The sequence below is a fragment of the Hypanus sabinus genome, unplaced genomic scaffold, assembly GCF_030144855.1.
Source record: "Hypanus sabinus isolate sHypSab1 unplaced genomic scaffold, sHypSab1.hap1 scaffold_887, whole genome shotgun sequence".
NCBI classification, from domain to species: domain Eukaryota; kingdom Metazoa; phylum Chordata; class Chondrichthyes; order Myliobatiformes; family Dasyatidae; genus Hypanus; species Hypanus sabinus.
Window position 1 is genome coordinate 8610 of NW_026781740.1, and position 27752 is coordinate 36361.

General features: G+C 43.1%; 1 protein-coding gene across 1 annotated transcript; it reads right to left on the reverse strand.

The window, feature by feature from the left end:
- Nucleotides 1-533: 533 nt before the first annotated feature.
- On the reverse strand, nucleotides 534-27752 carry LOC132390416 (NACHT, LRR and PYD domains-containing protein 3-like; the record flags this gene model as incomplete). The annotated part of the gene is made up of 6 exons (XM_059963027.1): nucleotides 27734-27752; nucleotides 26240-26336; nucleotides 22790-22956; nucleotides 15934-16105; nucleotides 15761-15826; nucleotides 534-2271 (listed from the first exon to the last, which is right to left on the reverse strand). Coding segments are annotated over exons 2-6 (2153 nt in total), but the record flags the coding sequence as incomplete, so codon positions are not given.

Below are 27752 nucleotides of genomic sequence, written 5' to 3' on the forward strand. Positions count from 1 at the left end.
ATTTTTGTATGTGTGTTGGGTCTGAACAGAGACCCAGAGGAGATGCGGCCTCGCTCTCTGTGTATCTGGTAGTGAGCAAAGTCACAAACAGGAAAGGGCAGGGGAGGGCAATCTGACAATGGTATTTCTTTCCTTCTCACTGGGACAGTCTGCAGACGGTCTCTTGTCCCTCACCGGGAAGGGGGTGTGAATCTCTGACCCACCTCCTGCAGTCAGTGTCGGTCTGGGTGTCAGTAACAGTGAGAAGGAACATTGTCAATGGACGTGTCACAGGCAGCAGGAAACACGGCCATTCCTGTGATTTACTACCATTAAACCAATGGTCGTTGTTCACTGACCTGATGAAGTCTCCAACATCCCTTCACAAGGAACCACAGAACCCTCCCGTCCTTGGGGAATTACTGACCGATCCCCTGGCCATTTGTCACAATTCTTCACAATCTGATTTATCACAGTTTATCCGAAATCCATTTACATTGAAATGACACAATAGAACAGTTTCACTGTTCCGAGTGAGAGATAAATCAAGTTACCTCAACTCCTGGCACTTGTGTAGCCCGGATCCCAGCCGCTGGATTCCTTCACACTGAATGTGGCAGTCCTGCAGGTTGAGGTGTTTTATTGTATCACAGAGTACGATGGCATGAGACAGGACCGCGCAGTCAATCGGGGTCAGTGTCATTCCACTGAATGAAAGTGTTTCCACAGATCCCAGTGTTTCCTGAGCCAGTCCACGATTCTGAGACTCAAACAGGTAGTGCAATGTGTTCAGGAGGCTCCTTTTACCAGCTTCACTCCCTGTGTTTCCAATCTGACGTTTAACCTCCTCCTTCACCCAGTCAATCACCCGGCAGGTTGTTTCATTTGGAAATGGACCCAGAAACTCCACCAGGCCCCGAGTTGTCATTGGGGAGGAGAGACCAGCAAAAAAACGGAGAAATACCTCAAATTGTCCATCTCTCCTGTTGTGGGCATCAGTAAGGAATTTCAGGATTTCCTCGGGATGTATAGTTAGGAATTGTGCGACTGCAGCTACAAACTCTTGGATGGTGAGGTGTGGGAATGTGTACACCACGCTCTGGGCAGAATCCTCTCTCTCCAAAAGCTCCATCAGGAACCCGGACAGGAACTGGGAAGGCTGAAGATTGTACTTGATCAAATCTCCATCTGTAAACACAATCTTGTTCTCGGACACTCCTCTGAAGGCCATCTGACCAACCCTGAGTAACACATCACGGGGTCTCTCAATCTCACGGCCGTGGTTTTTCAGGATGTTGTAAATATAGTAGGAGTACAGTTGGGTGATGGTCTTGGGAACTCGCTGTGGGTCCCTGACTCTTTGTGTGAAGAAGGGGCCCAGTGCCAGAGCGAGGATCCAGCAGTAGGAGGGGTTGTAGGTCATGGTGTACAGGATCTCGTTCTCCTTCACATGTTTGAAAACAGCTTCCGCAACCATCTGATCTTCAAAATGTCTGATAAAGTATTCCTTCCGTTCCTCATCAACAAACCCCAGGATTTCAGCCCGGACACTGATATCCGCCTTTTCCAATAAATGTAACGCAGTGGGGCGGGTGGTCACCAGCACTGAACACCCTGGGAGCAGCTTGCCCTGGATTAAACTGTACACAATGACAGACACTTCACACCTCCACTCGGGATCTGGGCACTGGTGCTTTGGTTCTGTATCTCTCCGACTGTCCGCAAAATCGATTTTGTGTTTGAATTCATCTAAACCATCGAATATAAACAGTAATCCCTCTGCGTTCTTCCAGACTTCTCTCAGGAAATTCCCAAAGTAAGGATACTGATCCAGAATCAGTTCCCTCAGGTTTATTCTACAATTAATGGTGTTTAAATCTCGGAATTTGAAACTGAAGACAAACTGGAACTGTTGGTATATTTTCCCCATGGCCCAGTCATAAACAATCTTTTGTACCATCGTTGTTTTCCCGATCCCCGGGACTCCGGCCACTGCTGCTGAGCTCCCAGATTTGGATTTACTCCGGGAAAAACTGCTCTGGAATAACTGATCAGTACGGATTTTTTCCAGCTGTCTGCGGAGTTGTTTCTCTCTATATTCCTCATGGTCTCTGCCTCTTGCCAGCAGCTCATGTTCCACCAGTCTCCGATCTCGAACAGTAGAAATGACCGTGAGCTCAGCGTAACGATCAGCCAGCTGGAAAACCTTCACCTTCTCCGTCATCAGGATCGTGTTCACTCTCAGTGTTTCAGTTCGTGTCCGCAGAGTCTCCTTGTGTTTCTGTTGGACATCTTCCATGGGAACAGAGAACATATTCAAAACGTTAAATGGCTCATCTGACAAAGAACTTTATAACGGTATTTCAGCATTCAGTGTTTGAGATTACATGAATCAATTCAATGCTTCCATGGATATTAGGACAGAAAGTAAAATTCTGTTCGCAGACACGGAATTGACAGCAATGGATGTCCCTGAAAATGTCCAATCCTCAGGTTCTGGTTCTAGTTATTTGTGAAGGTGAACATTCCCCTGATTGCACTTTCTCAGGAAGCTTAAACAAGCATCACTCCCCACTAACATCTTAACTACATTCTACAGAGGCGTGGTTGAGAGTGTGCTGACCTTTTGCATCACAACCTGGTACTCCAGCTGCAGTGCTGCCGACAAGAAAGCCTTGCAGGGGGTGGTTAGGGGAGCAGAGAAGGTTATTGGTGTCTCCCCACCTTCTTCCAAGATCTCTTTCAGAGTCGATGCCTCCATTAGACACGGTACATAATTAAAAACCCCTCACACCCTCTCCATGAACTGTTTGTTCTTCTGCTATCAGGTAAACGTTACAGGAGCATCAAAACTAAAACCACAAGGCTGCTAAACAGCTTCCTCCCACAGGCAGTCAGACTGTTAAATAGCTGCTCTATCTGACTCTGCTTTGGACACTTTTAACTTGCATCGGACACTTATAACTCGATTTAAAGCAACATGTGGCTGTTGTGTTTTATTATTTATTGTTGTGTTTATTATTTAGTGTTGTGTTTGTTATGTTATGATTGCACTGCTCCTGGGAAACGCTGTCTCATTCTACCCTGCAGAGCTGATGTACGGTTGGAACGACAATAAAGTTTTTGAATCTTAAATACCCTATTGCAATCCTGACTGCACTCCCGTTACAACAATTCACTATATTTAAAGCATTGTTTGACTCATTAACAGACGATGTTAATGTTGATCTGGTTTGGAACTATGGAGAGCAGGTCACTGTGCATTTTGGCAAGGCTGCACACTGGGGAGTCACAGGTGTCCACTGCTCTTGCATCAAAACAGGAGCAGAATACGCGGGAAATACTCAAGTCGGGCAGCGTCTGGGGGAGAATCACAGTGAAGTTGTGGATCGATAACCCATCGGAATGACAGTAATGAAAAAGGGTAGTTTTCAATCGCAGTGATGGAGGATTGGTGGAAAGATGGAATCTCTGTTAATGGAAGAAGCCACAAGGGTCTGTCTCAGTGATGTACATCGTGTCTGTGGGAGAGGGTGGTGAAGTCTTGGCAACTGCTACTCATCAGTCTTGCTGTGGGGGTGTGGGGCTCTGTCTAATGAGGCCTCCGTCTGTCAGAGTCGACCATGGATGTCCTGCCCCTGCAAGCCGGGACACTCCGATATGGAGAGGAAGCTTCTGCCGAAGTAGCAAGCTCCCTCTCTCCATGCATCTGATGTGCACAAAGGAACAGCAGAGACTGACACAGCTTGGCACCAGAGGTGTCGCAGGAGATGCCAGTCTGCGTTGAACACCATTTAACACTGACTCAGGGACTCCAGCTCCAGGCTTTCCCACTGGGTTTACTCCCAAGCTCTTCCCCATGAGGGGTTACAGTTGCAAAGCAGTGGAGTTTTGAGATCAGAGTTTTCTTGTTCCTGGGTGAGCTGCCAATCACAGCCGACAAGCCCCATCTGCCCAAAGCGACTGGTTGTAAGGCACCAGTAACCCACCTCTGCCCCTTCTCCTGTCAGAAGAAACGCTTCCACCGGGATTAGTGGCTAAACCGCACGTGAAGGCCAAGAGCTGGACAGAGGCTACTCGACACAGGGAGCATTTAATAGGTCGTGGCAGCTCATCCGCACTGTCACCCCCCCTCCCCCCCCCCCGGTTATAACAATCTTAAGCAACCGAGGGGCGCTGTATTATTGACAACGAATTGATAAATTGGTTTATTATTGTGACATGCACCACTGTAAAATGGAAAACTTTTCTGCATGCGATCCAAATAGATCATTACATCACATCGGTGCAATGAGGTTGTACAAGGAAAAATGGAACAGAATAATTCAGGGAAACAGTGTTTCAGTTGCCGAGAAAATGCAGTGCAGGCAGACGATAAGGTAGAAGGCTAAAGGATCATTGGGAGGTCAGCGTTGAGTTTTTTTGGGACTATGTTACTAAACTGTAGAATTCAACAGCTTAAACTACAGTACTGTGCAGAAGTCTGAGGTGTATATTAGGACTGACACATTCTGTCTTTTGTTTTCTAGTTTGCACGTTATCCCGTTGTGATGCGGTTTGAACGGCATCGTCTGGATGAAAGGTGCTTTATAAATAAGTCATTATTATTATTATTATTATTATTATTATTATTATTATTATTATTATTATTATTATTATTATTATCTTAGCCTAAACTGGTAAAACTTGAGGCCCAGGCATAGCCAAGCACACTCATGTCTCAATTGATAGGAGATTTCAGACTATTCTCGTGGTGTATAATGCTATGGGTTTGCGAAGATTTACACGAGTATCGCCGTGTGGGCCTAATTTATTAACACTTTTCTGTAAAGCCTTTAGGATGATACCAGTTATCGATATTACGATTGGGATAAATAATACCCTGTTCGTGTTCCATAGTCTTTCATTTTGCCCTTTCAATTCAACATATTTCTGGTATATTTTTTATACTAATTCATTTCTGTAAGTTTGTGTGTTTGGAATGGCTATATCTATTTAAAAGGTTGCTTTTGCTTGTTTATCCTGTAAAATTACATCCGAACACAGATCATATATTATCCTATCTGAAATAATGATTGGATGCAGTATGATATGAAGGACTCCAAAAGTGGAAGAGGCTTGTATATTTAGTAAATTATGGGGTTTTTCATCAGTTGCAGTTTAAGCAACGTTTTTGTGAATGTTGTTCGCCATTTTATTTTGCTTGTGCAAGTAATGAGATTCAGTTGAACTACTGCAGGATCTTTTAAAGTCGGATTGTTTGTAGTTTCTCTTATAATTTTCAGCATATATCATCATGGACCTATTAGTCGTTTATTCTGTATTATTGATAACTACATGTGTAAACAACCTTGTCCTGTATTGCTACAGTGATCTCTTCTGTTTCTGGGAAGAAGTCTCCAACTCTGAGCCAGGAGCTCGACGCTTCCTTGTCGACATCTATGTCAATGGAGCTAATTGTGGATTTCAGAAAAGGCGAGATGAGGGAGCACGACACACCAGTCCTCACAGAGGGATTTGATGTGGAAAGAGTGAGCAATTCCAAATTCCTGGCTGTCAATATCTCCGAGTATCTAACCTGGACCGAATATATCGATACAGCTACAGGGAAGGCACAACAGTGGCAATATTTCATCCGGAGTTTCCAACATCACTCGAATATTTCTGCAGATGTAACTTGCCGAGCATTGTAACTGGCTGCATCACCGTGGCAGTCCGAATGGACATTGAACCCATCGATACTGCCTCACTAATCTCTTTTTTAAATTTCTATTTCTGCACTACTTATTTAGTTTAATATTTCACATAAACACACAGACATGCACAGCTATATATGTTCAACATCCAGGCCCTGAAGCCACTTCGCTGCTCAGCCAGATCCACCGTCTGACAGGCCACATGTCTCGCATGGACAACTCCAGGTTACCGAAAGCAGTACACTACGGAGAACTCTCTCAGGGCAAGAGAGATCGTGGTGCCCCGCGCGGGCGGTACAAGGGCCAAATTAAGCAGAGGCTCTCTCAGGCAAATATGGAGGTCAACGAGTGGCAGCCGCTGATCCACGGAAAAGCCAAGAATTTTGAGGAACCCCGAAGAGCTACTGCTGAAAAGAAGAGGCGATACAAGAAGGATCCAACTACCCAAGCGCCTGCATCCCAGCTGTTCCTGTGTCCCAACTGCTCCCGAGTCCACAGATCCAGAATTGGCCCCTACCGTAACCAACAATCGTGTTGTCATCCAGTAACACTACACACACACACACACACACACACACACACACCTATTTGGGAAGAGAACAGGATTTAGGGTATGTTTCATGATCATTAATGCTTGGTGGAACCCCGGAATGTCCATGCCCTCAAACCCTTTTGTTCCCCGGATCTGGAGTACCTGGTGCTGCTGTGTAAACCTTTCCGGCTGCCAAGGGAGTTCCCGGATGTTATTATCACAGCTGTGTAATAACAACATCCCCCAGTTGTGTGTTATTGTCACAGAGGGGAGATGATTTCCTTCAGAAATCGGTCAGGACTTTCCAAACCACAAAATTTGTATCAACAGTTCCGTGTGAACAGCACTTGCCGTGTGACCGACTGGTTACATTGCCGGTGATCAGCAGGAGCTCAAGAAATTCAGCTCCGATCTGTGTAAAGTCATCCAGGCAGCGAAACGACAATACAGAGATCGTATTCAGGCACAGCTCTCCACCAACAACACACACAGCTTATGGCAAGCTCTGCACCCCAATGCAGACTTCAGAGCTAAGTGCAATGGTGCTGCCAACATCGCTGCCTGTCTCCCAGAGGATCTAAGTCTCTTTACGTTCGGTTCGATATCGCCAACACTGAGACCCCGGGGAGAGCCGACAAAGCGACCTGCACATTGGTCATCTCTGAGGCTGAAGTTCGCAGGTGTTTCCAACGAGTGGACAGTCGCAAGCCTGCGGGACCGGACGGCGTCCCAGGGCGGGTACTCAGGATGCGCGCGCCACAACTGGCAGGTGTATTTACGGATATTTTTAATCTCACCCTCTCCCAGTGTAGAGTTCCCTTCAGCTTCAAATCATCCACCATTGTTCCTGTACCTAAAACAACTAAGGCAACATGTCTGAACGTCTGGCGTCCTGTCGCACTCAACTCAATAATAAGCAAATGCTTTGAGAGACTGGTCAACGACTGCATCTGCAGCTTGTTACCACCCACACTGGATCCCCTACAATTCACCTACCGACACAACCGATCAACAGATGACACAACAGCCACTGCTCTGCACACCTCCTTAAACTTCTGGAGAAGAGGGATGCTTGTGTGAGAATGATGTTATTAGACTACAGTTCAGCATTCAATACCATCATTCCCTCCAGGCTTGACAAGAAGCTCAGAGACCTCGGCCTTCACCCTGCCTTGTGCAGCTGGGTCCTGGACTTCCTGTCAGATCACCGGCAAGTGGTAAGAGTGGGCTCCCTCACCTCTGCCCCTCTGACCCTCAACACAGGTGCCCCTTAGGGCTGTGTCCTAAGCTCCCTCCTTTACTCTCTGTATGCGCATGACTGTGTCGCCACCCACAACTCCAATCTGCTAATTAAATTTGCTGAGGATACTATATTTATTGGCCAAATCTCAAATAATAACGAGGCAGCCTACACAGAAGAAGTCATCACCCCGACACAGTGTTGACAAGAAAACAACTTCTCCCTCAATGTCGCAAAAACAAAGGAGCTGGATGCAATGTTTGAAAGACAAGAGGAATGGAGACGGGCCAACCCCTATTGACATCAATGGATCTGGGGATGAGAGAGTGAACAGCTTCAAGTTCCTCGGCATTCACATCACTGAGGACCTCATGTGGTCTGTACACATCAACTGTGTGGTGAAAAAGGGCACAACAGCACCTCTTTCACCTCAGATAGAAACATAGAACATTACAGCACAGAAACAGGCATTTTGGTCCTTCTTGGCTGTGCCGAACCATTTTTCTGCCTAGTCCCACTGACCTGCACCTGGACGATATCTCTCCAGACCCCTCTCATCCATATACCTGTCCAGGTTTTCCTTAAATGTCAAAGTGATCCCGTATTCACCACTCCATCTGACAGCTCATTCCACACTCCCACCACTCTCTGTGTGAAGCAGCTCCCCCCTTAATGTTCCCTTTAAATGTTTCCCCTTTCACCCTTAACCCATGACCTCTGATTTCTTTTCTCCCCTAGCCTCAGTGGAAAAAGTCAGCTTGTATTCTCTCTATCTGTACCCATCATAATTTTATACACCTCTATCAAATCACCTCCCATTCTCCTACATGCCAGGGAATAAAGTCCTAACCTATTCAAACTTTCCCTGTAACTCTGTTTCTCAAGTCCCGGCAACATCTTTGTAAACCTTCTCCGCACTCTTTCAACATTATTAATATCTTTCCTGTAATTAGGTGACCAAAACTGCATACATTACTCCACATTCGGTCTCACCAATGTCTTATACAACCTCACCATTACATTCCAACTCTTATACTCAGTACTTTGATTTATGTTTTATGATTTATAAAGCTCTCTTTATGACCCTATCTACTTGTGACGCCACTTTTAGGGAATTATGTATCTATACTCCCAGATCCCTCTGTTCTACTGCCCTCCTCAGTGTCCTACCATTTACCTTGTATGTTCTAACTTGGTTTGAGCTTCCGAAGTGCAATACCTCACACTTGTCCGCATTAAACTCCATCTGCGGTTTTCCAGTCAATTCCTCCAACTGGTCCAAATCCCTCTGCAAGCTTTGAAAACCTTCCTCATCGTCCACTACACCTCCAATCTTTGTATCATCAGCAAATTTGCTGATCCAATTTGCCACATTCTCATCCAGATCATTGAGATAGATGACAAATAACTGGACCAAGCACTGATCCCCATGGCACATCACTAGTCTCAGGCCTCCACTCAGAGTAGCAATCCACCACTACCACTCTCTGGCTTCTTCCATTGAGCCAATGTTTAATCCAATTTACTACCTCTCCATGTATATCTAGCGACTGAATCTTCCTAACTAACCTCCCATGCGGGACCTTATCAAAGGCTTTACTGAAGTCCATGTATACAACATCCACTGCCTTCCCTTCATCCACTTTCCTGGTAACTTCCTCGAAAAACTCTAATAGATTGGTTAACCATGATCTACCACGCACAAGGCCATACTGACTTTTTCTAATAAGTCCCTGTCTATCCAAATACCTGGAGACCCTATCTCTTAGTATTCCTTCCATTAATTTACCTACTACCGATGTCAAACTTAGCAGCCTATAATTTCACGGCTTACTTTTTGAGCCTTTTTTAAACAACGGAACTACATGAGCTATCCTCCAATCCTCTGGCACTCGATCCGTGGATATCGACATCAGGTCATGCGGATTTATCTACTCTGATTTGCCGCAAGCACCTCCTCTTATTTAATCTGTATAAGTTCCATAACCTCCCTACTTGTTTGCCTTGTTTCCATAGACTCCATTCCATTTTCCTTAGTAAATACAGATGCAAAAAACCCATTTAACATCTCTCCCATTTCTTTTGGTTCCATACATAGCCGACCACTCTGATCTTCAAGAGGATCAATTTTATGTCTTATTATCCTTTTGCTCTTAACATACCTGTAGTTCTTAAAATTATCGTTCACCCTGACTGCCAAAGAAACCTCATGTCCTCTTTTAGCCCTCCTGATTTCTTTTTTAAGTATTTTCTTACTCTTTTTATACTCCTCAAGCATCTTATTTCCTCCCTGTTGCCTATACATGTTATACATCTCTCTTCTTCTTTATCAGAGTTCCAATATCCCTCGATAGCCAAGGCTCCTTATTCTTATTCATTTTGTCTTCAACCCTGACAGGAACATACAAACTCTGCACTCTCAAAATTTCTCCTTTGAAGGTCTCCCACTTACCAATCACAATCACAACCTGTCCCAATCTACGATTTTTAGATCCCTTCTCATTTCTTCAAATTTGGCCCTTTTCAGGTTTAGAACGTCAAGCCGAGGACCAGATCTATCTTTATCCATGATCAAGTTGAAACTAATGACGTTATGATCACTGGAACGAATGTGCTCCCCTACGCACACTTCCGTCACCTGCCCTAACCCATTTCCTAATAGGAGATCTAATATTGCATCTTCCCTCGTTGGTACATCTATATATTGTTTTAGAAAACGTTCCTGAACACATTTTACAAACTCTAACCCATCTAGACGTTTAACAGTATGGGAGTCCCAATACTTGTGTGGAAAATTAAAATTTCTGTCTCCTGCAGTTGTCTGTTATCTCTCTGCAGATTTGCTCCTCCAATTCTCTCTGACTATTGGGTAGCCCATAATACAACCCTATTAATGTGGTCATACCTGCCTGTTTCTCAACTCCACCCATATGGCCTCAGTAGACAAGCCATCTAATCTGTCCTGCTGAATCACTGCTGTAATATTTTCCCACCACCCACCCTTCATCCCTCTGTCTCTATCACGTCTGAAACATCGGAACCCTGGAACACTGAGCTGCCAGTCCTGCCCCTCCTGTAGCCAAGGTTCAGTAATGGCTATGATGTCATAATTCCATGTGTCAATCCAGGCCCTCAGCTCATCTGCCTTTCCCACAATACTCCTCGCATTGAAATAGACACACCTCAGAAGATTATTACCAACACACACAACCTTGCTATTTGTGACTTTGCATGAACTACCAACATCATTTATTTTTACCCCCGTTCCACTATCGACTCTGGCACTCTAGTTCCCATCTAGTTTAAACCCTCCCCAATAAAACTAGCAAACCTCCCTGCAAGTGTATTGGTGTCCTTGTAGTTCATGTGTAACCCGTCTCTCTTGTACAGGTCCCACCTGCCCCTGAAGAGGTCCCGATGATCTAGAAATCTGAAACCCTGCCCCCTACACCAGTTTCTCAGCCACGTGTTCATCTGCCAGAGCATCGCACTCTTACCCTCACTGGCACGTGATCCAGGCAGCAATCCGAAGATTACTACCCTCTATCTCCTGTTTTTCAATTTCCTACCAAGCTCTCTGTCCTCACTCTTCAGGACATCCTGACTATTTCTACCTATGTCATTGGTACCGATGTGTACCACGACATCTGGCTGATCACCCTCCCACCTCAGAATGCTATGCACGCGATCAGAGATATCCCTGACCATGGCACCCTGGAGGCAACAAACCATCCGGGAGTCTCTGTCACAACCACAGTATCTCCTGTCTGTACCCCTGACTCTGGAATCCCCTATCACTACCGCTCTCCTCTTCCTCCTCCCTCCGTTCTGCACTGCAGAACCAGACTCAGTGCCAGAGATCTGGCTGCCGCAGCTTGTCCCAGGTAAGCCATCCTCCCCACGCCCCCCAACGGTATCCAAATTGGTATACATATTTTGGAGTGGAATGGCCACAAAAGAACCCTGCATTAACTGCCCTTCCCCCTTCACTCAACTGACGGTAATCCAATTACCTGTGCCCTGTTCCTTAGGTGTAACTACCTCCTGGAAGCTACTATCTATAACCTGCTCAGTCTCCCGAATGATCCGGAGGTCATCCAGCTCCTGCTCCAGTTCCCTAAAGCGCTATGTTAGGAGCTGCAGCTGGATGCACTTCTTGCAGGGATCATTGTCAGGAACACTGGAGGTCTCCCTGACTTCCCACATCCTGCAAGAGGAGCATTCCGACATCCTGCCTGGCATATTCTCTCATCTGAACAAAAAAAAACAGAAAAACAGTTCGGTGAGATGGTTGAGGACGTTGGGATGGGCCCCTAAATGCAAACGATTTTCTATAAGGGCACCATTTTGTGTATCCTGACTGGCTGCATCACTGCCTGATATGGGAACTGTACTTCTCTCAATTGCAGTACTCTGCAGAGAGTGGTGCGGACAGCCCAGTGCATCTGTAGATGTGAACCTCCTACTACTAAGGTCATTTCGGACGGGGTAAAAAGGGCCCGAAGGATCATTCTGGACCCAAGTCTCACCAAGCACAAACTGTTCCAGCTGCTACCATTCGGGAAATGGTACCACAGCTTAATAGCCAGGACCAACAGGCTCCGGTACAGCTTCTTCCACCAGGCCATCAGACTGATTAATTCACGCTGATACAATTCTATTTCCACAATTGTGTACATAAATACAGACTCACTGCACACACTTTACTGTAATCGTGCTGATGGCGCAGAAAAACAACTTTCACGACATGTGTCCATGATATTAACCCTGATCCTGAAAATTTTTATCTGGCTGCTGTCTCATTTTTTTTAGAACTGTTATTCATCATCCTCATACTGTCCTCATTGATATCAATCCAAGTGCACTCCAGTGCACATGGTGTTTTCCAGAAATTGTTATTTAAATTCTTATTTTTTTGCATATTTTCCAGATCTGTTTCAGAGCAGGATAATTTACCAAAATTACACATCAAAATGGGCACAGTGAGTGTTTACTACCTTCGTTATATTTTTACTGTTCAGCTCTGTTTGGCAGATTTTCTTGATCCTTGATGTAAATTCAAAGTTTGTTCAGCCAAGCAGTAAATTCAGATTTTCTTCAGCCTTGAAGTAAATTTTGTTAGAAGGTTTTCCTTTATCACACGATGATCTATTTTCTTTGCTTATTGATATCCTAAATATCCGTTTCATATTCTGTTGCATTGCATCCCGATGCTCTGTTTGATATTCTACCGGCTCTATTGCACCTTTCTTTATGTTTAATCATGTTCTGTACTTTCCTAGTCTGAAGTTCATGCTTATATATTTGGAAATTAGTTCCAGTATTTGAAATGTTTGTTTCAGCTTTACTGATGCAAGAGCAAATAATTTCAAATCCTCAATGTATAGCTGTGTCAAGGTAAAATTTGTATTTTTTTCTGATTAGATACCTGATTTTTGTCTGTTTCAGTAAATTATGAGTGGGCTTAAAACCAGACAAAACCACAGTGGGCTTAGTGAGTCGCTCTGGAAAACCCCTCCATTTATTTTGATAGTGGTCGTTGTTCCTCTGTGGTTGTTAATAGGACGATTATTTTATGCGAATGCTTCATCAGTTCTAGAAATTTCACAAGCATTGTATGAATTTTATATATATTTGGAACTTCTCTTAAACACACGAGGAACAGAATCAGATGTGTTTTTTTAATTGACAATATAACACTGTAAGTTTTCTGCTTTCCACAGTGTTTGAAATAGAATTACATAATCTGTTATCTGTTGTTCAAACCCAAACGGTATTCTGTCTGCTCTCCTGTGAGTATATTGTGATTATCGAAGTTGTTATCTGAGTTGTTATTAGTTATGAGATGTACGATGCTATCATTTTAGATATAAAATTGTCTTATTATTGTTAAGAGCCAATAATAACATAGTAGGTGACCATTTAGCAGTCTTATGAATGCAGAAAAAAGCTGTCTTTGAGGCTGGTGGTATATACCTTCAGCCTTTTATATGTTCTCCCCCATGGGAGTATGACAGAGAGGATATATGAGGCGGTTTGGGGTTCAGTAGCAAGGCTTTGGTTCGGGTTTGTGTCTTGCCAGCTTGATTGAGCTCCTCCAGGAGGTGACAAAGGTGATGGATGCAGTTACACATGGATATTGTCTACTTGTATATTGGTAGAGTGTTTGACAAAGTTCCACATGGGAGGCTCATACAGAATATTGACATGCTTGAGAACTGTGGGGAATTGTCCTGGCTGCCGGGGACACAAACTGGGAGAAATTTCTTGGCAGCCGGGTGGTGAATCTGTGAAGTTATTGTCATAGACGGCTGAGTGAGGCACTTGATTGAATATATTTAACATGCAGCTCGATATGTTCCTGATTATGAAGAATGTCAACGTTTACTGGGAAAATGGGGTAGAGAGGAATTGAAGAATAAATTCACTGAGCCGAATGGCTTAGTTCTGCTACTAGGTCTTATGGTTTTAGTGAACATCGGGAGTCTTGTGTTCACTTCTGATTGTCCAGCTCTTGGAAGGATTGGAGAGGGTGCAGAACAGGTTCATCAGGATCTTGCCTGGAGTCGGTGACATGTGCTACAAGTAGAAGTTCGATAAACTTGGTTTGTTTATTCTGGAGTTAAAATAGAGATCTGACAGAGGTGTACAAGTTTGAGAGATGAGAGTTTGGTCGACAGCCTATATTTTGTTGTTTTATTTTTACATATGACTGGTGTCTGGTACCAGAGGGCATTTGGTTAAGGTGAGATGGGGTAAATTTACAGCAATTGTGAGTAGTTTTTTAACATAGTTGTGGGTGCCTGGAATTTACTGTCTGAGTCAACATGGCTTTGTGAAGGGAAGGTCGTGCCTCACGAGGCTAATTGAGTTTTTTGAAGAGGTAACAAAAAGCAATTGATGAAGGTACGGTAGTAAATGTGGTCGACATGGAGACACTCACGAGAGACTCATCCAGAAAGTCATGAGGCACGGGATAGGTGGAACCTTGGCTGTTTGGATAAATAATTGGCTTACAGGAAAAAAGCAGAGGGTAGTAGTGGAAGGAAAGTATTCTGCCTGGAGGTCTGTGACTAGTGGAGTGCCGCAGGGATCTGTCCTGGGGCCCCTTCTATTTGTGATTTTTATAAATGACCTGGATGTAGAGGAGAAAGAATGGGTGAGTAAATTTGTGGATGACATGAAGATTGGAGGAGTTGTGGATGGAGCTGTAGGTTGTCGAAGGTTACAAGAGGATATAGACGGTGCAGATTTGGGCAGAAAAGTGGCAGATGGGGTTCAATCCGGATAAGTGTGAGGTGATGCATTTTGGAAGGACAAACCAGAATGTTGAGTACAAGTTTAATTGTTGGTTACTTAAGAGTGTGGATGAACAGAGGGACCTAGGGGTTCAAATCCATACATCCCTTAAGATCGCTGCACGGGTTGACAGGATAGTTAAGAACTCCTATGGGATGTTAGGCTTCATTAATTGGGGGATTGAGTTCAAGAGTAGAGAGGCCAAGATGCAAATTTACAAATCTCTGGTGAGACCGCACTTAGAGTATTGTGTTCAATTCCGGTCACCTCATTATAGGAAGGATGTGGAAGCTATGGAGAGGGTGCAGAGGAGATTTACCAGGATGTCGCCTGGTTTGGAGAACAAGTCATGTGAAGCAAGGTTAGCAGAGCTGGGACTTTTCTCTTTGGAGCGTAGAAGGTTAGAGGTCTAATGAATTATGAGAGGCAGAGATAAGGTGGATTGCTGGAGCCTGTTTCCCAGGCACCAATGGTCAATAATATAAGAAAGGATACCAAAGTATATTTTTTTCTTTCCCGGTTATATAAAGAGTGAAAAAAGGGAGAGGGTCGATATCGCACCACTAGAAACTGCTGTTGTAGTTGCAGTAACGGGTGAAAAGGAAATGCCAGACAAACTCTGTGCAAGTCACTGGCAGAATTCCAAAAGGTAAAGAACATCAGCGAACAGAATTGCATGTAGTGCTATTACAAAGGAAAAGGGGCTTGAAAGATTAAAGTTCTGAAGATAGAAAAGTCACCTGGACTGGGTCATACAGTGCATCAGGAGTCTGCCTAAGGTGTGTTGGGATTCCCAGAGCGTTAGGACCTGGAGTGAAGGCTTCAGCAGAACCAACAGCTGGATTAATAGAAAAATATATTGTAGAATATTCAGGCTGCAAAGAGACACTCGTTGAACTGTTACTAAAATCCAGAGATCAGTGAATGATTAATGGCGAACTTTGATTCCCAGGTTTTGCCAAGTCACAGACTAACACTTGAGATGTGGTTTGAACTGTGCATTTCATCACTCACCTATCAGCTGAGTGGGTAATTCAGATAAACCTTGGCCGATGTTGAAGTATTCTTGTGGATCAGGACCTGTTTAAATATGAAAAAAAATCCATGGAAACAGAGCTAAAATAATTAAAATAACTAAAATGTTTATCTCAATGTGCCTTTGTGTTCAGTGCGTGGTTTTAACATACCGAGTTCCTGTATTTCCCTCAGTATTCTGTCCAACTTCGGTAACTCAGTCCTCCACATCAGAAAGGATTCCCACATCGCCCTCCGGGCCCGGGAGCCTTTGCCATTCACCAGACTGAGGAAGAGTCTGGAACTCTCTGCCCGGTTTCCCTTCTCTGTCAGTTCAGTGACTTTCTACAAAAGGAAACAATGAATTTATTGTGGAGCAGACAGACATACATGGAGAATGTGCAGGAAAGTATCTGTTCATGGCCCCCGTAGCTTCAGAACAGATGCAGTCACTGGGCTGCTGCCTCATCCTCTCTGGGTTCAGTCATTAACAGAGAAACAATAACTGAAGGAAATTCTAAATCAATAGTGTGTAAGAATAAGGATTTCCTGACACCCTGCAGTAGATGCAATGGATTAATTTCCTCGATCTGTCAATGTGCAGCATTACATCAACAAGATGTGACAACAAGAACGGGAGAGAGGGGAGAGAGAGAGCAAAAACAAATGGATGGCGGGCATCACTGAATCGTGGCTGACAAAAGTTTATAGTTGGGTGCTTAAATCCAAGGATAAATATTTAATCGAAAGGATACGCAGGTAGGTGAAAGTGTTGGGTCGAAGCTGCTGTCATTAAAAATGAAAAGTCCTGAGAAAGAGGTGATGTCGGATTAGACGATGTGGATGTTAAGTAACTGCGTAGGTAAAATGACCCTGATGGAAATTATATACAGGCATGTTAACAGTAGCCAGGATGTGGGCTACAAATTACAACGGGGGAGAGAAGAGTCATTCAAAAAAGTCAATGCTAAAATTCTCACGGGGAGTTTCAATATGCAGGTAGCTTTGGAATATCAGTTCAGTGCTGAATCCCAAGTGAGGGAATTTGTAGAATGCCTATGAGATGGCTTTTGAGAGAAGCCTATGGTTTTTTTTAAAACTTTTTTTATTGCATTTTTAAATGATTACAAAGTATGAAAAAACAATGTATATAACCCATACCCCCTCCCCTTAACCCCTCCCCCCTAACTGCCCTATAGAAAAAAAAGAAAGAAAGAAAGAAAGAAAGAAAGAAAGAAAGAAAGAAAGAAAGAAAGAAAGAAAGAAAGAAAGAAAGAAAGAAAGAAAGAAAGAAAGAAAGAAAGAAAGAATGAATGAATGAATGAATGAATGAATGAATGAATGAATGAATGAATGCCTGGTGGTTGGAAGATCTCCACATGCTCCATGGAATTCGTAATAATTTTAATATGTATATTTATTTCTTTCCCCTAATAACCAATTGTTTCATCTTCAAAGCATCTATATATTTAATCCTGTCTTTTGTAAATAAGGGCTCCAAATTTTCAAAAATGTTTCATATTTATCTCTTAAATTATAAGTATTTTTTCTAATGGAATACAACCATAGATTTCTTTCTTCCAAGAATCTATACTTAAATGTGTATCCGATTTCCAAGTAACTGCAATAGCTTTTTTGGCTACTGCCAGTGCAATTTTTATAAATTCTTTCTGATACTTATTTAGTTTGAGTTTCGGTTTTATCCCTTCAATATCACCTAGTAAAAATAATATTGGATTATGAGGAAATTGTGTTCCTGTAATTTGTTCCAGTAAAAGTCTTAAATTTGTCCAAAAAGGTTGAATTTTAGAGCAAGACCATGTCGAATGTAAAAAAGTACCAGTTTCCTGGTTACATCGGAAACACTGATCCGATAAATTTGGATTAATTTTTTTTATTTTTTGTGGTGTAATATATAATTGATGTAGAAAATTATACTGCACTAATCTTAACCGAACATTTATTGTATTTGTCATACTGTCAAGACATAATCTTGACCAATTTGTTTCTTCAATTTTAATATTCAAATCACTTTCCCATTTTTGTCTTGACTTATGGACTCCTTGCTTAATTACCTGTCTTTGAATCAAATTATACATGCAAGATATAAATTTTTTGATATTTCCTTTTTGAATTAAAATTTCTATTTCATTAGATTTCGGCAATAACATTGTTTGACCTAATTTTTCTCTTAAATAAGCCCTTAATTGAAAGTAACAAAATAAAGTGTTGTTTGATATTTTATATTTATTCTTTAATTGTTCAAATGACATTAATATACCTCCTTCAAAACAATTCCCTATATATCTAATCCCATTTTGAATCCAATTATATAAAAGTTGATTGTCCATTGTAAAAGGAATAAGTCTATTTTGAATTAAAGATCTCTTTGCTAATAAGGATTTTTTTATCTCATCATCAACATTTATCTTATTCCATAAATCAATCAAATGTTTTAATATAGGAGATTCTTTCTTTTCCCGTATCCATTTAGATTCCCATTTGTATATAAAATCTTCTGGTACATTTTCTCCTATTTTATCTAATTCTATTCTAATCCATGCCGGTTTATCTTTCTCGAAAAAAGATGCAATAAATCTAAGTTGATTTGCTTTATAATAATTCTTAAAATATCGGGTTATAAAATAAATTGGGATAAAAGTGAAATTTTACCTCTTACTAAAGGAGATTATAATCAATGTCGATTAATAACTCAATTTAGATGGCCAGCAAATGGTATAAAATATTTAGGTATAAGAGTTGATAATGATATAAAAAACTTATACAAATTAAATTATTACCACTTTTGAAAAACATTCAGGAAGATCTTGAAAAATGGATGGCATTACCAATAACATTAGTAGGTAGAGTAAATATTATAAAAATGAATATATTCCCTAGATTACAATATTTATTTCAATCATTACCAATACAATTACCCCAGAAGTTTTTTCAAGAGTTAAACAAATATCTGAGGAAATTCCTCTGGAAAGGTAAGATGTCCAGAATATCGTTGGAAAAATTGACATGGAAATTTGATCTAGGAGGATTACAACTTCCAAATTTTGAGAGAAGCCTATGGTTGAGCCCACTACAGGAAAGGCGGATCTGGATTCTGTGTTGTGAATTGAACCAGATTTGATTAGGGAGCTTCAGCTGAATAAACCCTTAAGAGGCAGTGATCATAAAATAGCAAAACTCAGCCAGCAGGTTGAAAGGGAGAAAGTAAATTTAGAGGTATCAGTGCGACACGAGAATAAAGGAATTACCTCAGCATGAGAGAGGAGCTGGGCAATAATAAATTCGGAAGTGACAATAACGGGGACAATGGCAGAGCAGGAATGGCTGAAGTTTCTCGGAGGACAAACAATCACAATGATGAAGAATTATTCTAAAGAGAGGATGATCAACCGTGGCTGACGAGGTAGTCAAAGCAGCACAAAAGCAAAGGTGAGGGCAAGATTTGTCTGACTGCCAGGAAGCACAGAATGGGAACACATAGGGCTTTCTCTGGTCGAATGTTGGTGACCAGAGGTGTTCTGCAGTGGTTGGTTTTGGGACAGTTTCTTTTTCCGTTATGTCAATGATTTGTAGGCTTTATGGCCGTTATTGTAGGCATTACGAAGATATGGGGAGGGAGGGGACGTGTTGAGGAAGCAGGGATTTCGCTGGAGGACATGGACCTATGAAGAAATGGACACATCAGTGGCAATTGGAATGTAGTATAGTGAGGTACATGGCCATATAGTTTAGCAGAAATAATGAAGACGGAGACTATTTTTGAATCTGGGAGAAAATTCAGAAATCGGAGTTGTAAAGAATCTCTGGAGATCCGGTGCAGGATTCCGTGCAGTTTGATTCTGTGTTCGGAAAGGCAAATACAATGCCGGCATTCACTTCGAGAGGATCAGAATATAAGAACAAGCACTGGCCAGACCGCACTCGCATATTTTGATCCCCTGATCGGAGAAAATGTGTGATGGCATTGTGAAAAATCCAGAGAGGAATCTAAACGAACAGAACCTGTGATATTAAACCAGATTTTGATGGGAATGGATCCTGGATGCACTGGTAATAGCCGGAGTGTGAGAGGATGAGGGGGAATCTAATTGTAACCTGTGGAATATCGGAAGACATTGAGAGGATGTGGAGATGATGTTTCTAGGTGGCGGAGTTTATAACCAGACGGAACAGCCTCAGATTAGAGGGAAGTCCATTTGGAACAGAAATGAGGATATTATTTAGCTGAGGAGTAGTGAAACTGCAGAATCCATTGGAACTGACAGCTGTGGAGACCAGGTCATTGAGGATATTTAAAACAGAGGTTGGTATCTTCTTGACGGGTCAGGTGAGCAAAGTTCACTGGGAGAAGGCAGGAGAATGGGGTTGAGAGGGATAGTAAATGACTCATGATGTAATGGGGGAGCAGAATTGATAGGCCTAATGGCCAATTGTGCTCTGATGCCTTATGGTCTCATGATGTATAAAGACAAAAGAAGACAAAGAAATGTCAGTGCGGCTATCTTATAATGGAGATGGTTACTGCCTGGCACTCATACCGTAAAATGGTAATGACTTCCTGAATGCAGGCATGGGTTTCCTGATTAACTGAGGAATTATGAATTAAATATTGAATAGTCTTCAAGCAACATACACCTATGATAGGATTAAGGTAACTGACTATGGATGGGCTTAGGATATTGCTCTGAGAAATAAGAGAGGCAGCGTTTAAGGGTAAGCACAACATTGTGGGCCGAAGGGCCTGTACTGTGCTGTACTGAAATAAATCAGCAAACTTCCCTGATGGCCCACTGCACTGTAAAATAATCCTTCAGTTTCACTGCTACCAGGTCTGAGGAGTTACAGTTGTGAAAGAAATTTAACCAGTAAAGCAGACGTCTCCAGATGATGAATTTATAGATCAGCATCATATTTACAGATTACCTCTTGCCTGTGTTTGAATAATGCCTGTGTGATTCATTACAGACAGAGCCAATGAATCCCAACGAGAACAGAGTTACTCACTGGTGTAACACACTTGATTTTCTAATACCACTCATGGCTGAATAGGTCAGATCTAGGACAAGACAATCACAGTTTGTGAGCTCCAAGGAGAGTGACCTGAAATGCTGTGTCCCTATCTCTCATTAGTCAGATATTCAGCAAGTTAGCAGATTTTTGTTTGTTTGCCCATTCCCTTTCAGGAAATCCTATTGAACTTCTTCCCTTTCAGGACAACCTGTTGATTTTTTGGGATCATGGGATATCAGCTAGTCACTAGATTTATTTTATGTTTTGTGCTTTCTTCTGCTCTTTTAAATCAAACTATTGATGTTTCTGGTCATAAGATATCAGCTTTGTGCGTGATCTTTCACATCCAATCAATCTCAGAGTTTTTCGAGGAAGTTACCAGGAAAAGGGATGAAGGCAAGGTTGTGGATATTGTCTACATGGACTTCAGCGCGGTATTTTACAAGGTCCCGTATAGGAGGTCGGTCTAGAAGATTCAGTTGCTTAGCATTCAAGAAAAAGTAGTAAACTGGATTAAACACTAACTTTTTGTAAATAATCCGGAGTGTCACTATAGACTGTTGCATTTCTGTTTGGTGCCTGTATCTCGTGCAGTGTCACGGGGATCGGTGCTGTGCCTGTTGTTGTTTGTCATATATATCAATGATCTGGATGAAATTACGGTTAAGAGCATCAGCAAATTTGCTGATGACTCCAACATTGGGAAGGAGCAGTGGACAAAGAGGAAGATTACACGAGCTTTCAGTGAGGTCTGGACCAACTGAAGAATGGACTTAAAAGAGGCCGATGCAATTTAATGCAGACAGGTGCAAGATGTTGCACTTTGGATGGACCGATCAGGGTAGATCTTACAGAGAGACTGGTAGAACAAAGTGATCGGGAATACAGGTACATAAGTCATTGAAAGTGGCGGAAAATGTTGCTAGGCTCTGAAAGAAAGTTTGTTAGCGCATTAACCTTGGTAAATGAAAATATCGTGTACGATATGATGTTGTATAAGACGTTGGAGAGGCCTCATTTGGATATTATGTGCAGTTCTGCACACCTAACTGCAGGACAGATGGAAATAAGTTTGAAAGAGTACAGAAAAAAAATAATTACAAGGATGTTACCTGGACTGGAAGATCTAAATTATAAGAAAAGAGTGAACTGATTAGGACTTTATTCATTGGAACATGAAAGACTGAGCGGAGATTTGATAGAAGTATACACAATTACATTGGGACATAGATCGGATAAATGCAAGCAGGCATTTTGTACTGAGGTAAAGAGGTACTACAACAAGAGGTTATCACTAAAGGGTGAAAGGTGAGAAGTTCAAAGGGTACAAAGGTGAAACCGGTTTACTCAGAGGGTGGTGAGAGTGCAAAACTAGCTAGCAGGGCAAGTAGTGCAAGTGGTTAAGAGAATTCTGAATAGATGCTTGCGTAAAGAGCGTATAGAGCGCCATCGCCCGGTGCAGGTCAATGGGAATAAGTGGATTCTGTAGTCTGGCATGGAATAGATGGGCCAAAAGGCCTGTTTCTGTACTGTGCTTTGCTGTGACTACAAGTCAGCCACACATTGTTTGGGAACTCACGGAGCCAAGACAAGCTGTGGTTAGCTGGTTTCCCTCCCTCAGGTACCACAGTGAAGCCGGTTGGCCCAATTGACAGTTTAATGCTCATCCTGGATTAATGAGATGAGGTGAAGCTACCCGCCGGTTCAGCCAAGATTTGAAATTAGTTTCAGACCGGATGCCTTTTGGAAGTCCTGATATGCAGTCACTGCTCTTATTTCACACTGATAAATACAGCAGGTGATACAGGAAAAGGTGATGCTAAACCTGCAGTTCCCAGTGCTCCCCACCTTAAAAACTGAAACCAGATCTGCGAGAGACAAGTCAGAGATCAAAGTCTCCATTCCCAAGTTGATCTCCTAAAACATGCAGGAGATTAATGTTGATCGCTATTCCCTCTGAAACCAGCAGATCAGTGACAATACACGAACTGCTCTCACCTCATTTTCTTCTCTACTGAAATGTCCCTCCTTTGTCAACATCCAACCCAGTCTCTCAACCTTTTCTTCAATTGCTTGTATGAGTCTGTCCCTGTAGAACTTTGTCAGTTGGTACAGTCGATATTCCTCCCCCTGTGCCAGGAGGTCGGAGATTGTAAACTCTGGCTCTGTGAATATAAAAAGGAAAATGTAGGCTTGAACTCAGATACCCCTCGTCTCCACCGCTCTCACCCAACTCAAAAAACAAAAAACCGTGTCTTGAACCTGCCAACAGATACAAAACTGAATTAATTCTCCATCTCCAACACCATCACACTGAGCACGGATTCCCCCAACGGCTGTGTGCACAGACCACTGCTGTTCACTCTGCTGACCCACGACTGTGCTGCAACACACAGCAAGAACGACGAGTCAGCTTACAGAGAGGAGGTGCAGCAGCTAACGGACTGGTGCAGAGCCAGCAAACTGTCTCTCAATGTGAACAAAACAAAAGAGATGGTTGTTGACTTCAGGGGAGCACGGAGCGACCACTCCCCGCTGAACATCGGCGGCTCCTCAGTAGAGATCGTTAAGAGCAACAAATGTCTTGGTGTTCACCTGGCGGAGAATCTCACCTGGTCCCTCAACACCATCTCCATAGCAAAGAAAGCCCAGCAGCGTCTCTACTTTCTGCGAAGGCTGAGGAAAGTCCATCTCCTACACCCCCCCATCTTCATCACATTCTACAGGGGTTGTATTGAGAGCATCCTGAGCAGCTGCACCACTGCCTAGTTCGGAAATTGAACCGTCTCCGATCGCAAGACTCTGCAGCGTATAGTGAGGTCAGCTGAGAAAATCATCAGGGTCTCTCTTCACGCCATTATGGACATTTACACCCCACGCTGCATCCGTAAAGCCAGCAGCATTATAAAGGATCCATGCACCCCTCATACAATCTCTTCTCCCTCCTGCCATCTGTGAAAATGCACCGAAGCATTGGGCCTCTCACGGCCAGACCAAATAACAGTTGCTTCCCCCAAGCTATCAGACTCCTCAATACCCAGAGCCTGGCCTGACACCTTATTGCCCTATTGTCACGTATATTATTTATTGTAATGTCTGCACTGTTTTGTGCACTTCATGCAGTCCTAGATAGGTGTGTAGTTTAGTGTAGTTGTTGTGTGTTTTTTTTTCTTTTCCTCTGTTGTGTTTTTTTTATGTAGTTCAGTCTAGTTTGTGTAATATGTCATCTAACACCATGGTCCTGAAAAACGACTCATTTTCACTATGTACTGTATCAGCAGTTATGGTTGAATGGCAATATAAAAGTGACTTGACTTGACTTGAATCTAACACTTGCCTTAAAGCCTACCCAACAATGTTCTAGGCATTACGTAATAGAAGGACCAAATTTAATATAAGCCAGTCTATCCCCCATACGACCCATTCACATATTTAAATTTGGATGGGCATAAAAGTTGGGACTGTTGGTAATATTCGCTTCCCGGAGTTACTCTCTCCATCCTGGCGCACACATTTCCCCGAATGTGAACCGTACATCCTGTCAGGTGATCATCCCGATAAGCCGGTGACCGGACACATTTACTCCCAGTAAAATAGCAGGATCGGCACAGTAATAGTAATCACAGCAGTTGAACGCACGGATGACCACGGGATCATAATGCAGCGGTGTCCCGTGATACTGGGAAATATCACTGTGATTATCTTCCACAAGCTAAAATCTCCCTCGGTCACTAACTGTCCAGTAGTCTGTGTCACACAAAGACCAGCAACGGGATTACACATGGTCCAGTCTGCTGGATCACACATTCTCCAGTTGCTTTGTCACACGAGGAGCTGGAGACTGGACAAGGGGACTGGAGTCCCCTTGGTCACCGACTGACCATTCCCTTGAGACACACGTTGTCCAGTCGCCGGGTCGCAGGCTGAACATTCCCTTGCGATCTATGCTGTCCTCTCCACTGGTTGCCATCTTCTCCCCCACCTGCTGATCATCATGTAACAACTATGCAGTTCATTGGCAAAGTCTTGGTTATAGAGCTTTGTGTGTAGTTGCAGTTGCTAATCTATAGGATGGAGGTGATGAAGCTGGAAAGTGTGAAGTGAAGAATGAACACTACGGTACTGGGCTAGGGTGTTGTTTTTTGTGTTGTATGGTTGGGCTGGGACAGCTTGCCCTGGAGCTCAGGAGCTTGAAGGGTGATCTTACACACACACCTACACATAAACACACACATACACACACACACACACACACACACACACACACACACACACACACACACACACACACACACACACACACACAGTAATAAGGGGTGCAGATAGGGTAGATGGTCACAGTCTTTTTCCCCGCGTAGGGGAGTCTGAGACTCGAGGGCAGAGATTTAAAAGGGACCAAAGGGGCACTTTTTCACGTGGTGGCTGATGGTTATAAATTACATTCATCCGGAAGAGGCCACAAGCACAAATAAAATTACAAAATGGAGAGCATGTGGGCAGGAAAAAGGGGAGTGCAAGTTTACGAGGGAAGTTTGGGCAAACTGCAGGAATATGGGAAATCTAGATCAGCTTGAATTATATGGGCCGAAGGATCCGTTTCCAGGCTGGAGCATCGTTTCTATTCCACCTGGAATCTCAGATTTGAGCACAATCACAATGTCTACAGGTGACAGAGATATTTGGTCATTGGGTATGCCGGATTTCCCAGCCAAGATCCTGGGAATTTAAATTCAGGTAGAAGATCGCATCAAGAGAGAAATACTTAGAAACTCAGGTTCACCATTTCTCCACAGCCCAGACATTCACTGGGGTGTTAAAACTCCGAAGCAGATCACAAATGTATCTACAATGAGCTGCCTCCTGATCCTCAGCCATTCCCAGCACCGGCAATGATCTCCGCTCCGCTACAGAAAACAGATTTCGGTGACACCCCTCCTCCTTTGAGTAGCAGGCAAGAAAAACCAGGGGGGAGTTGGCAGCTTTCCCTCCAAAACCTGAAATGCTGTGTTATCATAGAATCTCTGAAATACCTGAAATGCTCCTATCATCTGCTTCTGAATTTTATGTGAAAGTTGAGGATGTCTTACACATCAGGGCCTGTCTGGAGGTGAAATGGACCCTGACCCTGAACATGGACATAAACCACAAGATCACTGTCACATTCCTGTCTGTGTTTCACTCACGACCACCTGATTCAGGAGCCCCTGCTCCTTTCACTCAGCTGAAGCTTTGTATGATGAGCGGAGTGATTCGACCATTACTGGTGTCAGGTCCCTGCGCTGGAACTGTTGGGTTGATCAATTACTCAAGGCCGCTTTACCAGTGGGATAAATGACACTGCTGGATGAAACTCTTCTATGCACTGTTAACACCTCTGTCATTTCTTTCATCTGAATTATTGTGTACAAACGCGATAAAAGTTTAATTCAAAGACCCCTGTGATCATACCTTTGTCCATTCTGATTCTGACTGACGATTGTTGATTGTCGTCGTCTTGTTCACACTTTGGTCGCTCTGCAGGACAGCTCCACCTGCTGGTGAGGCTCTAAATTTCACAACAAGCAGACAGTGAGTCAGAGAGTACGACTACTTTGCAAATATGACAGTATTTCCATCCCCTGTAGCATTTGGCATGGGGACCAAACATTCCCTGTTAGTAACCACTTCCACACCATACCTGTTCACTGATACCTGGCGCATCTACTGACAGAGTCACAGAGCAATAAAATGCAAATTCAGAGTGTTCAGCCCAACGAGACAATGCCAACCACAGTGCCCACTGAGATGGTCACAATTTCCTGTGATGGGGCCATCTCCGTTCTGGCCTTTTCACTCCATCTACACACCCCAAATGCTTTTTGAATTATGGAACTGCACCTGCCTCATCCACTTCCTCTGGTTGTTTCCTCCACATGATCCCCAACATCTGCATGAATCCGCTGCTGATCAGATTGGGTTTGCAATCTCTTTACCAGCCCCTGTCCATTTAGATCCCCTAGATGCTACGATAATCTTCTCTGTGAACAGCAACTACTAATGTTGTGCATTCTGCGAACTTACCAGTCAAGTAATCCTTGTGCAACCGCATCCAAATTATTGCTACAAAATAACGAATATCAAAGGTCCCAACTTGTAGCCCCACGGCACACCGCTAATTACACGCCTCCATTGCGAGGAGAAATTTTCAACCACCACTCTTTGCTTGCTACCTTGAAGCTAATTTAGAATACATCCAATTTGCTCTCTCCGGACAGCGTGGAACCTGATCATCGAGACCAAGCTGCCATGTGGCACCTTGTCAAATGCTTTACTGAAGGCCCTTGCACAACATCCATGGGAACATAACTTTGAATTTCCACCTCTGCTTAATGTCACCTTCACAGGTTCTGACAATGTAATTAGCAGAAATGTACTTGATGAGGCCAAGGTATGTCAAGGGAAATTATGGTTTGCTATGTGCTAGTTAGGACTGAATAAAAGTCAGTGTTGGAATATTTTGCTTTATAAATGGTCTGTTCTCAGCAGAGGCCTACCCGACGATATATTCGAGGGTAAGTATATCACTGCAGATTGCAATAGCCAATGGGATCAAAGGCATGTTGCTGCAGTTCATGGTAATTCCACATTTCTACAATCACTACAACTCGACACACGTGAGACTTCCTATCAAGGGAGGAAATTGTCAACGCATTTTAAGATGATTATAACGTAACAAGGAAACATCAGAACTAACCAAAAGCTTCTTCAAATGATGCAGCACCTTCAAATGAGCAAACACTCAGAGAATGTGAGTGACTTTAAAGAGCTGGGCTTCTGAAAGCACATTACCAGACCTGGAGTGATTGCAACTTGCTCTGACCGAGGCATTCCACCTATTTCGTACCTTCCTTTGTAAAGATATGTAATGTTTGCAGGACCAGTGTTCGAGTGAATGAAACTCACCAAACTTTCTCCTGACTGA